Genomic DNA, 15,760 nt, shown 5'->3' with positions numbered 1-15,760 from the left:
TGTAATTATATTAGAGAAAATTGAAATACAAATGTAATATATTATTCCTTTAAAGGTGCACTCAGTAACTTTTGTCTTTGTGTCATCTTGGACTTACACTGACACCTAGTGGTTTGGATGCAGCATCATTTCAAATCAATAGTTTTCAGTTTCAGATGCCATTGTAGAAATGTAATATTCACAGTCAGTCATGATTACTTTAATCAATGAGTGAAAGTGTCAAATAACAGGACGGTTACTGAGATTAAGTGAGTAGTATTCGGCTGGTCATGTGATTCTAACATGGCGGCCCCCATGTGCGGACCCTCTCCATGTAGACTAAAACAGCTTTTATAAGGTTACTGATATGATTGGAGTCTTCATTTTAATGTGAGTGCTCATGATTTCCTACTTATATTGCAAAATTACAATTCATGTTTTTAGGAGTTCAACTTTTTTTAATGAGGAAAAAATTATTGAGTGCACCTTTAAATCAAACCGCCCCTAATCTAGATTGTGTACTGAATGCATATGGACTCATTATCAAAAAGTTGGTGTTTTTATTTTTTTTAATAACATGCCACTTTAGACTTCTTGAATCTAGCAAGTCTTTTTTCTTTTTTTTTTAACTGAAACAGATTCAAAATCCTCAGCAAATTATGAACTCAAAAGCAGGCAAAATCTTTGGAGATTCTGTCAAGAAAGAAAACCTTTGTTGCTGCTTTAACAAGAATTTCAATTTTTAACAAATCAGAAGTGAAAGACATGCTTGAGCAATGTCTCAGGTTAAATTTGGAACGAGATGCCATATACAGGCATGTTATCTAGGCTGTGTTCCAAAACAAATGATTGCTGTTAGGTTTGGGTACACCCTGGCAATAGCACAGCATATGCAGGGACCTTTGGAAGCTGTCCAGTAACCATTATAATACAAATGTAAATCCTCCCTAGTAAAGAGTGATTGAACTCCCTCAACCTTTAGTGACCTAGTTTTTCAAATTACACTGTGTGCATTTAAGACTGTTGAATCTTACATTCTTCTATCAGTTACCAAAGAAAAGCCTAATTTGAATACTTTTACAGTTATTTGTAATTACTGGTTAAGGATTTCTTTAAGACATATGAAGAGCAATGTCTTGCCAATGACAATTTGAGAGCAGAGTTTAATAATACTTAGGGTTAGGACATTTGACATCAATTGCAATGATTTCTCCAATTTCCAGGTTTTCCCCATTAGTGTTGGAACCCTGCAACATTGCATTTGTGTTGTTGGTTCAGAAGGACAACTACATTACAATAATGTTGATGCACTGAAAGAGCACCTGCGGGTAGCACATCATTACAGGCATTATTCAAAAGCATTAGACAGACAACAGACATCATAAAAACCAAGTTTATTTTTTGAAATTTGTCCAAGACACTGGAGGAATGCATTGCCAGTGTTTAGAGAAAGAATCCTGTTACAGTTACCTGTGTATGTTTTGAGGTATAGTTTACCATTAAAGCCACTTTTAAATAACAAGATGGGAGGAAATCTCCTTAAAAGCAGTAAAGAGAAGAAAAAAAAAAAGTCTCCTAAAAACTTTCCAACAACAGATTTCAATGGACAAGCTTACAATCATTAAGAAATCCCTTTCATCTCACCTTGAGGTCATGCAACTTTGCAACACAGAGCACAGGTGACAAACAGGAAAAAAAAAATAGAATCTTGAAACACCAAAGAAAATGTAACCAAAATGGTTTATTCTGAAAGCGTTTTGAGAGCTCTGAGCCTAGATGTGGTAAGACAGCCAAGATGTAAAATACAACCATACAATACATTAGATTCAAAAAGGTACCAAAAAGTACAGTAAAAAAATAACACTTCCATCTCTGGAAATGTAAAAGGGACAAAAAAAAAATTATAAAACAAAAGTGAAGTGACATTTGCTCCCCCCGTTCCTTATGTTTTCTGTACAAAATGAAGCAGAAGTCCAGACTCTGCCAACTTCCAAAAGTAAAAGACCCCAAATGTTCACTGTGACCAGATCACTGGTTCCTCTGTAGTTTTACGACCTTTAAAAGAGAAACAGCATCGAGATTTAGTTTGAATCTACACGTCCTACAAATCATTACCCAAAATGAAATGGAGATGGGGCCTATCCTGATCTACCACTACAGCCCTACTGGATCAGTGTTTGATGAAATAACATCCCACCAAACAAGCGATTGGATATTTAGTCCCCCCCCAATTTTCATCTGCGTTACAGTTGCTTGGATAAATGGAGATGAATTGCGCTTTAAAACATGTTAAGGGTGACAACCAGATTAACCTTACCATGAATGGTTAGAAAATCAATGCATACCTGCACTACACATGATCAGTATGGCTTGTAGCTACTCTGGTGACCCCCACGTCTCGGAGTTTTTCCATAGCTTGTACTGCCCTGGTCTAGGGGGGTGAGAAAAAAAGCAGAGAAAGGAACTTGAGACCCTTGTATTCACAAGAACCCAACGGGGGGAGGGAAAACCCACGGACAATCAACGCTTACTGTAGTCATATCCACCGCCGTAGTAGCCTGCTGAATAATCATAGTTGCCGTAGCCTCCATATCCACCGTAGCCTTGCTGCCCACCGTAGCCATAACCTTGGTTACCATAGCCTTGGTTCCAGTAGTTATTGTAGCCCTGATTCCAGTTCTGACCTTGGCCTATAAAACAAAATATTACCCATTATTTTATACACAAGTGCTGTGCCATATTTATGTTAAATGATATATGCAAGTGACTTGTAAAACTGTAATGCAACTGGCCCTAAATTTAAGACTTGTAATGTATTTTTGGAATGGACTTTAGATTTCAGATCTGAGATCAGCCAATGTGCTTAAAATAAATATTGAATGTTAAAAAAAAATGTTAAGCTCAAATGACTGCATTTGTGGCAAATTGTTGATTATCACAAAAATAATTGACTCATCCATCCTTTAAAAAGAAAACAAAATTGAGGTTACAGTGATGCACTTACAATAGAAGTGAATGGGGTCCATTTTTGGAGGGGTAAAAAGGCAGAAATGTGAAGCTTATTTTATAAAAGCATTTACATTAACTCTTAAAACTTGTGTATTATTTGAGCTGAAAAAGTTGTTTAAATCCAAATTTTTCGGTCATTTCAGGGTTTAAGGCGGTGCAAGTTATAAAGTTGGATACAACTTTACACAGAAAAGGTTATCAAGTATTTCTATCACACTAAAATGGTGTTAACCAGCACATACATAATATATATATTATGTCTTGTAGCTATACTTATGAAATGTTAATGTTTACAGACTGGCCTCATTCACTTCCATTGTAAGTGCCTTACTGTAACCCAGATTTTTGCTCTTTTTTTTTCTTCTTTTTTTAAGGAGGCAAAAGTTAAAACTAATTTTTGTGGTAATCAAAATGATGCCACAAATGCAGTCGATTAAGCTTAACTTGTATTGAACCTGGAATATACCTTTAATAGATGCAGAGTGAGTTTTTCCATCATAAAGCATTTGAAACATGTTAACACTTGACTCAGTTCCTGAAGCCTAGTTAAACCTAACTTTTAAAAACTTAGCCCAGCTTTTGCATTTAATTTACACACAATAAACAGTACTTCATTTTGAAGCTTATGCAAGAGGCCTAACAAGCAATGACTATCTTGTTAAACTTTAGACTTATGTATCCAAAACTAAAGGGCGAGAAGTGTCTGTTCAGCAGTACTAACCTCCACGTCCCCTTCCTCGACCTCCAAAGCGGCCTCCATACTGCTGCTGCTGGTACACTTCCTTAGGCTGTGCAACTTTAATCTCGCACTGGAAGAATACAAGATTGAGCGATGAGTCACAATGTGTCATACCACACAAAATCTCTGCACAAAACACACCACTAAAAATTAATTATGAGAGATATGGCCACTGGCTATAAAAGTTCAAAAATGTAACTATGTTGTCAGGGTTCAAAGTTTAAACAGGTAGTGCAGTGTCAGACACTGAATATCTACAACCATTTCCATCCAGAAATTCGAGGTAGAAGTCATGAAAACACTCACAAGGCCTTCTTTCCCATTTAAGTCCTTTGTTCCACTGACGTTGTGATATTTCTTCTCAAGAATTTTCTTAACAGATTCTTCTTCCTTAAAGGTGATGAAGACAAACCCTCTCCTTTTATTCGTCTTTGGATCCATTGGAAGCTCAATAGTCTCGATCTGCATTAATATAAGAAATGAAGTTACAAATGTGTACCAAAAAAAACATACAATTCAGAAATAACATGCAAACTCAAATAGATGAGCAACAGAAGACTTGGAATGCAGACTATTAATTTTTATCTGTGCAGAAATGTCCAATAACACATGGCAACACGAGTATAGATATGGTAAAAATGGGGGCCTGGGTAGCTCAGCGAGTATTGACGCTGACTACCACCCCTGGAGTCGTGAATTCGAATCCAGGGTGTGCCGAGTGACTCCAGCCAGGTCTCCTAAGCAACCAAATTGGCCCGGTTGCTAGGGAGGGTAGAGTCACATGGGGTAACCTCCTCGTGGTTGCTATAATGTGGTTCTTGCTCATGGTGGGGCACGTGGCAAGTTGTGCGTGGATGCCGCGGAGAATAGCATGAAGCCTCCACACGTGCTACGTCTCCACAGTAACGCACTCAACAAGCCACGTGACAAGATGCGCGGATTGACCGTCTCAGAAGCGGAGGCAACCGAGACTTGTCCTCCGCCACCCGGATTGAGGCGAGTAACCACGCCACCACGAGGACCTACTAAAGTAGTAGGAATTGGGCATTCCAACATTGGAAGAAAAGGGGATAAAAAAAACGTAAAGATACGGTATAAACATTGATCTGTATTCCATTTAGTGGTACAAACAAGTGGACGCATATTATTTTAGATTGCATATGTCCATAAGGTGAAAAACTCAAACATTTTCATCGTGTGCAGTTTGCTTAATATAAAACCATAGTGTTTGAAAATCTAAACCGGAAGATCTCATACCTCGCCAAAGGCACCGAAATACTCGCGGATCCTCTCTTCTGTAGTTTCAGGGTTAAGACCGCCAACAAAGATCTTCTTCTGGGGTTCTTTCTTCATTGCCATCGCTTTCTTGGGGTCAATCTGTCGTCCGTCCAATCTGTGCTCTTTTTGCGCCAAAACCTGCAGAAGACAGACCTGTTATTCAGTATGCCATTGTAGAATCAGGTTAAGATTTCCCATTTTAGGATTTCCAAAGCTCACCTTGTCTACACTAGCCGACTCTTTGAACAGAATGAACCCGAATCCTCTTGATCTTCCGGTGTTGGGGTCCATTTTGATGGTGCAGTCTGTCACCTCTCCAAATTTGGAGAAGTAATCTTTAAGATCCTTTTTACTAGTGTCCCAGCTGAGCCCCCCGACAAACATTTTCCTGAGGAAATCAACCAGAAAAACGTGTGAACAGGGTATGACCGGAAGGGAGCGTACTAGCACGTTTATCAAATTCACCATTTCTTCACCTAAAACATAAAATGAGGCTGATACTCGTGCTAAACCAACACGACGCTGATGTAATCCCAAAACACACCGCTTACGCTCATAAACTTTCGATACCATTATATATAGATGTCTAACAGTAATTAATTATTTATTTAGGCCCACTCCATGCTTAATTCACCAAAGCGCCCATCCCCCATACACATGGCGCCAACAAAGACGGAAAGGAACACATGATCTTATGACCGAACATTTAACACCAACATACCCCGCATCTTCTTCTCCTTTGCTCGCATCAATTTGCCCGCCGTCCGATGCACCATTTTGAGAGTCTTCGTCATTCCCGGCCGTTCCGTCGGCGCCGGCTTCTGCGTGCGCTGCAGCCTCCCCGGCTTCGTTCAGATCCTCCTCGCCCTCGTGGCCATTTTCCGATGTCTCCATATACTGCTGCTCGGCGTCTGACATGATGGTAGTTTAATGTGAAAACCTAAAACTGCGGAGAGATGGAGATGGTTACGAAAGGAAGGGCCTTATGTAACGCAAAAGACTGTGCATTTGCTCCACCATTTTGAACAGCGGCGCTTCCATTTTCATACGCAACACAAATGTAAACACGTGGATGGAATACGATGAGTTACAAAAGCAACAGCACGAATTCCATAGACGTTGAATTTTACATTTTTTAATCAACGGTTAGGAAGAGAATTGATACACTGTAGCGCGAGGCGCCACACAAAGCTCGTGCGTTGCTCGCAGCAGCCCATGCCGCGTCTTTTCCATTACGCAATTAATTGATACATTTACAGTTTTACTCTTCTGCAACTCACTCATAATTTAATTTATGAGTTACCGCAATTAAATATGTGCGTTGGGTTAACAAATAATGATTTGCTTGTAAATACTTACCGTAAAAGCAGCAAGCTGTCTTGAAAAGTGTCCGTGGAATGCTTTCCCGGTGTGGGGCCTTCCTTATTGCGCCGCCCAGCGGTTGGTTTTATATTACTGGTTGGAAGATAAAGGAATTTTAGTAAAGGGACATTTGATTGGATATCTTGAAATGCCTGTCATTCCAACGGCCAATCAGATGTGTCCTTTACACGTCACAGAAATTCTCCCCCAAACGCGCTTCTGCTGAACCTTCTTGTCAAGGAGGGAAGAAGAACTCTTTGTTCTTGTTTGGTTTCTGAACAAGTTGTTGACCTTTTTAAATACAATTTAGAAATGTGTGATTTCATAGCGGGCAGAGAAAATAATACTAATAACGGCCACTTGTAGATGGATTTCCCTGCACGTTATGCGATAGCAAGTAAGTAATACGACGTTAAAACAGTACAAAAGGCCGTTGTTTCATTTGATTCGTACAATCATTTTGTTCAGATTTAAAATAAAAAACTGTTTGGTCTCAATTAAGTTCTTCAATTAATCTTAGTTCTTTTAAGTGTGGATGTGGGCAGAAGTTTTGTTTATTGCCATCAGAAAAAATAAAACCTAATATAATAATATAAAAGTCTATTTTTATGCAATATGGAGGAGTTTAAAGGGATAATTCAACCAAAAATGAAAATTCTCTCATTTACTCACCATCATGCCATCCCAGATGTGTATGACTTTCTTTCTTCTGCTGAACACAAATGAAGATTTTTAGAAGAATATTTCAGCTCTGTAGGTCCATACAATGCAAGTGAATGTTGGCCAGAACTTTGAAGTTCCAAAAAGCACATAAAGAATTTTAAAAAAGCATAAAAGTAACCCATATGACTCCAGTGGTTAAATCTATATCTTCAGAAGTGATATGATAAGTGTGGGTGAGAAACAGATCAATATTCAAGTCCTTTTTACCATAAATGTCCATTTTCACTTGAAAAATGTAAAATAAAATGAAAGTTCATAGTAAAAAAGAATTTAAATCTTTTTAAATCTGTTTCTAACCCACACCTATCATATCGCTTCTGAATACATACATATATATATATATATATATATATATATGTAACCACTGGAGTCATGGAGGATTTCTTTTTTGTTTCCTGTGATTTTTGGAGCTTCAAATTTATGGTCATCATTCACTTGCATTGAAAGGACCTACAGAGCTGAATACACATCTGGGATGGCATGAGGGTGAGTATATGATGACTGAATTTTCATTTTTGGGTGAACTATTCCTTTAATAGATCTATTAGTTCTAATACTACCAGGTTTGGGGAGTAACGAAATACATGTAACGGGATTATGTATTTAAAATACAAAATATAAGTAACTATTCTACTACAGATACAATTTAAATCATTGTTATTTAGAATACAGTTACATTCAAAAAGTATTTTGATTACTGAAGAGATTACTTTGCATTTTATTGTCATTTGTTTCATTTAATATTTAGTCCTTTCAGATGGAAAACATTTATACATATAAATGATGCGATCCAAAGTGCATTTGAACAGCAATGAAACACTTTCTTATGATGTGTTACATTCATACGAGCAGACAGAGAAGTCAGTTTCAAGTAAGTTTGGAGCAGAAGAAATAGAAATAAACCTTGTGTAAATTGTCAGCTTTATGCTAAGCTAAAATGCTATTTCTAGCCATTTTACATGCACATGTTACCAGGCACGATCATATTTTTTATCAAGAAAATTCACGTTGGATCATAATTTATTTTTTTCTAGTAAGACCTTTGATATTAGGGCAAAAATCATATTCTTCATAATAATTTTTGTATTGTTTTCCTGTAAAAATATCTAAAAATCCTTAAAACAAGATCAGTTTGATTTATCTTGTTTTAGAAACAACACTGCATAAGATATTTGGGTTTTTCAGAGAATGTATTTTTAACATGTGTATTTTGTCTTACTGTACTGGCAGAGTTTTTATAGTCAAAACAAGTGAAAAAATCTACCGGTGATGAAGAAGTAATCCAAAGTATTTAGAATACGTTACTGACCTTGAGTAATCTAATGGAATATGTTACAAATTACATTTCACAGCATGTATTCTGTAATCTGTAGTGGAATACATTTCAAAAGTAACCCTCCCAACCCTGAATACTACTTTCATAATAATATTTTAAAAGGACATTGTAAATTTGCAATATGGTCTTACACTAATCACCACACAAATTTACAGTCTCTTTTAGTTAAAACATTTAGAATGCACAATCAAACAAATAGAGGAAACAAAACTAGTTTATAAAAACACTTTTATTTTATAACAAAGCCATTGAAATTATATGGAGAATATGATATAAACAGACTCAGACAGTAACTACTTGTTGCTTAAAAAATTACTGTATCTTTTTTTGTGATTATTCTGATTCTTCTACAACTGTCCCAGCAGATATTTTGGGTTTATTAGGGTTATTGTTTAACAGCCAGTCAGCAAGCCACGTCTGTAAAAAAGAAAGAAATTATACAGAGAAAAGTAAATGAATTAACAGTATAAGATTTAAGGAATAGCTCATCCAAAATGATAAAATCATTTACTCACCCTTATGGTATGTTGTGTGTGTTTGTCTATGTTTATACAACGTAAGTCAATGGGGTCCAAAATTTTCAAGCTCCGTAATAGACATAAAGGCTGCATAAAAGCAAGCCAAACAATCTGAGTGCTCTAATCTGTCTTTTGAAGCAATACAATTAGTTTTTATTTGAAGTTCGATTACACTTCCTCAAGCTCTGTGCACTCGCGAGGAAGTGTAATCAAGCTACAAATCATGATCGCATATAAGACTGCAGATGGCAAGATTTTTTTTTGTTTTGTTTTGGATTGTCCAAAATTTGGAACGCCCAATTCCCAATGCGCTCTAAGTCCTCGTGGTGGCATAGTGACTCGCCTCAATCTGGGTGGTGGAGGACGAATCTCAGTTGCCTCCACGTCTGAGACCATCAATCCGTGCATCTTATCACATGGCTCGTTGAGCGCCTTACCGCGGAGACCTAGCGCATGTGGAGGCTCACGCTATTCTCCGCAGCATCCACGCACAACTCACCACGCGCCCCACCGAGAGCGAGAACCACATTATAGCGACCATGACTCAACCCACCCTAGCAACCAGGCCAATTGGTTGCTTAGGAAGCCTGACTGGAATCAATCAGCACGCACTGGATTCGAACTTGCGACTTCAGGTGTGGTAGGATGGCAAGATTTATAGTAAAAAAATTACTGTATCTTTTTTTGTGATTATTCTGATTCTTCTACAACTGTCCCAGCAGATATTTTGGGTTTATTAGGGTTATTGTTTAACAGCCAGTCAGCAAGCCACGTCTGTAAAAAAGAAAGAAATTATACAGAGAAAAGTCTGTTTCTCAGCCAAAACGAATTGTATCGCTTCAGAAGAAATGAATGAAACCACTCGAGTCGTATGGATTACCTTTATGCAGCATTTTTTTGGAGCTTGAAAGTTTTTGACCCCATTGACTTGCATTGTATGGACAAAAACACCTCATATCTCTGTCAAAATATCTTCGTTTGTGTCTCACAGATGAGATAAAGTCATACAAGTTTGAGACGACATAAGAGTGAGTAAATTATGAGAGAATTGCCCTTTTTGGTTGAATTATCCCTTTAAAACAATGATGTCAAAGAAGAAAGGAGATTGGTATGACTGTTTTAAGATCTCTAGTGAACTGTAATATTGTTTAGCAAAATGGAGTTAGAATTACACTTACATAAGGATCTGCTGGTTTCCTCTTGCACAGCTCTGTCAGTCCATTGAGAAGTGTTGGGCTGACGTACCGGCTCAGGTAATCTTTGGTTGTGTCTCCCATCGGAATGGGTTCAATCACAGCTGAAAATTATGTGACAAATGACAAAAGAATCAGTTTATCCTCTCAGATTTGTAGTATGCATTCTAATTATGTCCATGAAAGACAATCATTCTTTGAATAAAAAAAAGGTTGTAGAGAGTTCGCTTCACTCACAGTTGGGAAAAATGAATCTGATCTCTCTCTCAGCTGCAAAGGAGGATTCACTTCCGTGCACAGCATTCCGAAGGTCACATGTGCCAAATCTCGCTCGCAGACTGATGATGACCGACGTTCAGACCGTTCATGTTCAGTCAGAAGTATATCCCAGAAAAGAAACATTTTAATTGAGTATTAGAGTAGCACAATGAGAGGAAGAACATGACATAGATTACATTTGAATGTTGAATGTAACCTTGATTTGTAAAGTTTTAAGCCTGAAATGCATAAAGTCTAACACATGCATTTATTTGGCCATGACTTAGAACATGCATAGGAAATACTGTGTTAGTTGTTGCTACAGTACATGAGAATATAGCTGCACAAGTTAACCATTTCATTAATCAAACCACCTGTCAAGAGAGAGAGAGAGAGAGAGGATTCGTCCAAATGAAATGTGTTTCATTACCAGTCAGGATGTGTCTCTCTGGCCTTAATGCTGCTGACTGGTCCCATTATACTTTTCCAGGTGGCAATAGCCTGATGTCTGGCCAGTGCTAGTGCAACAACTGGTCCAGAGCTCATGAAGGCAGTCAGATGGGGAAAAAACAGCTTCCCATAATGCTCAATGTAAAAGTCACTGCATTGCTCGGGACTCAGGTGAAGCTTTCGTTTCTGTTACATGAGAAACATGACAATGATAAACTCATAAGAACAATACAAATATATGGGTCATTCTAAAAAAAAAAATAATGGATGGACTTTCTGACTTGCAAGGGACAAACATTCTTTTTAAATTATTTAAATTATTAATTACTTACTTTGTTAGGCCTTGCACTAATGCTTGACCTGAGAAAACAAAGTATATTTTTCAAAGTCAAGCTATTTCATATTATTTAATAAAAGGTTAGGTTAAAGATTGATGCCTTTAAAATAGGGTTTTCATGACTGAAAATTCAAGGGACATGTTTGTCACCATATTTTGATAATGACCCATTTGGCATAGTTTGTATCTTTCTGTTGTGTGGTTTAGTGTGGACAAACATGAGCAGTTGGGTTTACCTTATTTTATACACTCTAACTGTAACCGATTTTTGTAATTTGAACAGTATTTTACTGTAATATGTATGTTTATACAGTATATTACTGTAAATAGCAAAGGATTATGGGAAAATATATGGTCATTACTGGAATTCTTCTCTACTGTAAATCCATTTACAGTGGCGAACCTGCCCGGAAAAAATTGATCAATGGCAAGAGAGATTTCTTTACATCTTGTGGCCATACTTTTGAAATTTTAATGTTGTAATGCCTCACTGTAACCTTGATTTCTCCTTTTTTTTTTTAAGAAAAGGAGGGACAGGCCTAAATAAATTTTTGCGGTAATCAACATTGTGCCACAAATGCTGTATACTCCTAATTTGTCACACAGGATTGAACAGCAAAAGAGCTTAAAGGTGATTAACCCTTAAACTGGGGTCTTTAGTGACCCGGGACCTCATTCCACCCCCTGTTCCTCAGCCATTTTTGGGAGTTATGCTCACAGCCACACCTCTTTAGTATTCCTCAAACTTTCCTTTCTGAATAGTGTAACACACACACACACACACACACACAAAACTGCACTTCCAAAACGTATATTTTTAATGATTATTTTATATCTATATAAGTTTACTATCACATAATAAGCATGCTATTTTTTACTCAAGGTGGCACTTTTGTTTCAATGATTTACTTGATTTACATTTGATATTGCTATTTGACGAAGAAGCAACGTGGAAGTAAACTATAACAAGTGTAACACGTGAATAATATGATATGACTATTGTCATTTGGGTGTACTGCTGAAATGATGTAAGTTGTGAATCTATTTACAGTTGTGCTCAAAAGTTTGCATACCCTTGGAGAATTGGTAATATATATACCATTTTTAAAGAAAACATGAGTGAGCAGGCAAAACACATTTATTTTATTTCTTATGGGATTCATATTCAACTGTAGGTTATAACAGAATGGCACAATAATAAAACAAAACATGGCAACAAAGAAAAAAATGAAATGACTCCTGTTCAAAAGTCTGCATTCCCTTAGTCCTTAATACTGTGTATTGCCCCCTTTAGCATCAATGACAGCATGCAGTCTTTTGTAATAGTTGTCTATGAGGCCCCAAATTCTTGCAGGTGGTATAGCTGCCCATTCGTCTTGGCAAAATGCCTCCAGGTCATGCAAAGTCTTTGGTTGTCTTGCATGAACTGCATGTTTGAGATCTCCCCAGAATGGCTCGATGATATTAAGGTCAGGAGACTGTGATGGCCACTCCAGAACCTTCACCTTTTTCTCCTGTAACCACTGGAGGGTCAACTTGGCCTTGTGCTTAGGGTCATTGTCATGCTGGAAAGTCCAAGAGCGTCCCATGCGCAGCTTTCGTGCAGAAGAATGCAAATTGTCTGCCAGTATTTTCTGATACATGCTGAATTCATCTTGCCATCAATTTTCACAAGATTCCCCGTGCCTTTAGAGCTCACACACCCCCAAAACATCAGTGAGCCACCACCATGCTTCACAGCTGGGATGGTATTCTTTTCACTATAGGCCTTGTTGACCCCTCTCCAAACATAGCACTTATGGTTGTGACCATAAAGCTCTATTTTGGTCTCATCACTCCAAATTACAGTGTGCCAGAAGCTGTGAGGTGTGTCAAGGTGTTGTCGGGCATATTGTAACAAAATGGCTTTTTTGTGGCAATGGCGCAGTAAAGGCTTCTTTCTGGCAACTCAACCATGCAGCTCATTTTTGTTCAAGTATCGTCGTATTGTGCTCCTTGAAACAACCACACCGTCTTTTTCCAGAGCAGCCTGTATTTCTCCTGAGGTTACCTGTGGGTTTTTCTTTGTATCCTGAACAATTCTTCTGGCAGTTGTGGCTGAAATCTTTCTTGGTCTACCTGACCTTGGCTTGGTATCAAGAGATCCCCGAATTTTCCACTTCTTAATAAGTGATTGAACAGTACTGACTGGCATTTTCAAGGCTTTGGATATCTCTTTATATCCTTTTCCATCTTTATAAAGTCCCATTACCTTGTTACGCAGGTCTTTTGACAGTTCTTTTCTCCTCCCCATGGCTCAGTATCTAGCCTGCTCAGTGCATCCACGTGAGAGCTAACAAACTCATTGACTATTTATACACAGACACTAATTGCGATTTAAAAAGCCACAGGTGTGGGAAATTAACCTTTAATTGCCATTTAAACCTGTGTGTGTCACCATGTGTGTCTGTAACAAGGCCAAACATTCAAGGGTATGTAAACTTTAGATCAGGGCCATCTGGGTGATTTCTGTTATCATTATGATTTAAAAAGGAGCCAAACAACTATGTGATAATAAATGGCTTCATATGATCACTATCCTTAAATAAAAGACTTCTTGCATGATCAGTCTTATTTTCAAAATCGATGCCAAAATTTCACAATTTCTGACAGGGTATGCACACTTTTGAGCACAACTGTAGACTCAAAATACTTCAGAAAATTACATTTAAGGGTTAAAATTGTGACCAGTTACATCACCTTCTGTTAGACATTCATTTAAATTTGAACATAAATTTTATGATATTGAAAAAAAAAGTCCATAGTACTCAACTAAAGGATTAATAAATCCGCCAAATGTTTCTCCTTATCATCAAGCAGTAACATAACACCATTAAATACAGAGAATTATGTTTATCTTGCCATCAAACACACCTGTTACTTTCTCAGATGATGACAAAAGTGTTTTTACCTGCAGGATTGTGAACCCACATCGAAGAATTATGTCCTCGACTTCATCAGCTTTATGGATGGCATCAGGTTTGATTAAAGCCAAAGTTCTCTCGACGAAGATACGAGGAGCAGACATCTGCTTCTCAGGATTATTGTTGTCCATCACGTTTAATCAATAACATTAAATCTTTTCAACGGGAATTCGTTTTGGATTACATGCGTGATAAGGCATTTCTCAAATTATTCTGTAAACGTAAATATTTCAATAGAGGTCTACCAATCAGAAAGAAGAAGAAGAAAAAAAAAACCGCAATTATTAATCAGCTAAACTACAAGTTTATATAAATTAACCGTCTGTCAGGTTCCGCGGAGTCATGTTTCTGTTAGCCTTGTTGCTAGGTTACCAAGACAGACAATGACGCGATATAGTTGCTTTAAATTGCAGGTCTAACTTCAGGATTAAAGGAGCATTATGTAATATATTTTCTGTACTAAAGCATAAAATTATCATATGTTATTAGAGATTTAGGAAATATGCCACGTTGAAATACTGTTTTTTTAATTTTTTTCTGAAAACAATGCTACAGCCAGTATATTCTACTTTGAAATATCCATTCCGGGCTAGAATTTCCGTTTGTGTTTTGGCCTGTGTGATCCCGCCCACTGCCCATTTCCAATAGTATTTCGACACCCCCGGTTTGCCAGATTTGACACTAGTGGGAAAACACAGAGAGCTGCAGCCATGGAAGCCAGCAATACATCTAGCTAACCTTGACAGAGTTATAAAAAAAATCCACATGAGCTGGCTTATAAATTGCAAACAATAAAAACATTGCAAACGTATACATCAGCTGATTAGTGTTAGGCTTGTCCACTTGCCATAGTCAGTTTACTTGTTCCTGTTGCGCGGAGCGGGCGGGGTTGACAACTCTCTCCAATAGTTTGAATTTGGAGTACCCATTTTAAATTCTTGATGTCAATCTTACATATTACTCCAAGTTTCATTCACAAAATATCTAATACATTGTCATCATGAGACAAGCGCAAGTCTTGTTCTTGAAGTAAAAATCCCACTAATTTTTACCATGAACTGATTTTCAACAATAAATTGTAATAAACCTTTAAACACTGACCTACCGTGAGCTACGAGTTTGTTCATCGAAGGAATATGCTTCGGTTGAAGATATCCTTCTGCATTAAGATAGCGGAATTCATTGTAAACTACATTACCCATGTTACAGCAGAAAAAGTTTCACCAATCAGAGAACAGCGGCAAACGAAAACCCGCGAAACATGTTTCGGAGCGAACGCGCGCTCCCTTGACGCATTGTGAATGATGCAATCCAGTCGGTGTCTCTTCACCTTAAACTTCTTATTTGTACATATCGGAATATTTTGCAATAAACGTTAAATATATTGTTTCTATACTTATAATCAGAAACCTAAAATCAAGTTATATGCATTCTCATAGTTTTTTACTCAATGACATCATTCGCAAGGCTTCATGGGATTGTAGCCCGTGCCCTTGTGAAAGACGGTAAGTACACAGCCTTGTACCATTGTCTTTTTGTCCGATTTTCAAATACTTTGCTCAAAGTTTGTGATGTTGTGATTTACCTCGGAGCAGGTTGGTTTGGTTCATGACTT

At 37.5% G+C, this 15,760-nt stretch overlaps 2 protein-coding genes and 2 long non-coding RNA genes across 6 annotated transcripts in view; 2 read left to right on the top strand and 2 right to left on the bottom strand.

Annotated features, from left to right (window-relative positions):
• LOC127412738 (uncharacterized) overlaps nt 1-1,550 on the top strand; it is a 99,529-nt gene extending 97,979 nt beyond the window's left edge. Inside the window, exon 2 of the long non-coding RNA XR_007892473.1 lies at nt 338-1,550. This is a non-coding gene — a long non-coding RNA (uncharacterized LOC127412738). The remainder of the gene's footprint in view (nt 1-337) is intronic.
• On the bottom strand, nt 1,359-6,471 carry LOC127412726 (heterogeneous nuclear ribonucleoprotein A/B-like). Of its 2 annotated transcripts, XM_051649332.1 has the most exons (9): nt 6,365-6,471; nt 5,727-5,951; nt 5,225-5,393; nt 4,985-5,143; nt 4,034-4,189; nt 3,710-3,797; nt 2,511-2,669; nt 2,325-2,410; nt 1,359-2,034 (listed from the first exon to the last, which is right to left on the bottom strand). In XM_051649332.1, the coding sequence occupies exons 2-8, from the start codon at nt 5,921-5,923 to the stop codon at nt 2,340-2,342; spliced, it is 999 nt and encodes a 332-aa protein (XP_051505292.1). In that variant the 5' UTR covers nt 5,924-5,951; nt 6,365-6,471; the 3' UTR covers nt 1,359-2,034; nt 2,325-2,339. The 2 variants fall into 2 exon arrangements, with proteins under 2 accessions (XP_051505292.1, XP_051505293.1); XM_051649333.1 differs by lacking the exon at nt 2,325-2,410.
• Nucleotides 6,472-6,595: 124 nt separating this feature from the next.
• LOC127412740 (uncharacterized) lies at nt 6,596-14,263 on the top strand. Its single transcript, XR_007892475.1, has 4 exons — nt 6,596-6,764; nt 10,886-11,016; nt 11,711-11,813; nt 14,139-14,263. It is a non-coding gene; the product is annotated as an uncharacterized LOC127412740 (long non-coding RNA).
• Nucleotides 8,638-15,642, bottom strand: LOC127412732 (nucleoside diphosphate kinase homolog 5-like). Of its 2 annotated transcripts, none has more exons than XM_051649342.1 (5): nt 14,133-15,640; nt 10,826-11,031; nt 10,375-10,475; nt 10,123-10,241; nt 8,638-8,843 (listed from the first exon to the last, which is right to left on the bottom strand). In XM_051649342.1, the coding sequence occupies exons 1-5, from the start codon at nt 14,274-14,276 to the stop codon at nt 8,760-8,762; spliced, it is 654 nt and encodes a 217-aa protein (XP_051505302.1). In that variant the 5' UTR covers nt 14,277-15,640; the 3' UTR covers nt 8,638-8,759. The 2 variants fall into 2 exon arrangements, with proteins under 2 accessions (XP_051505302.1, XP_051505301.1); XM_051649341.1 differs by lacking the exon at nt 8,638-8,843 and adding an exon at nt 8,850-9,718 and having other exon boundaries at nt 14,133-15,642.
• Between the last annotated feature and the right edge of the window lie 118 nt (nt 15,643-15,760).

The sequence above is a fragment of the Myxocyprinus asiaticus genome, chromosome 22 (assembly GCF_019703515.2).
Source record: "Myxocyprinus asiaticus isolate MX2 ecotype Aquarium Trade chromosome 22, UBuf_Myxa_2, whole genome shotgun sequence".
Classification (NCBI taxonomy): domain Eukaryota; kingdom Metazoa; phylum Chordata; class Actinopteri; order Cypriniformes; family Catostomidae; genus Myxocyprinus; species Myxocyprinus asiaticus.
The sequence above is the reverse complement of the archived record's forward strand: the minus strand, read 5'-3'. Positions and strand labels throughout refer to the sequence as shown.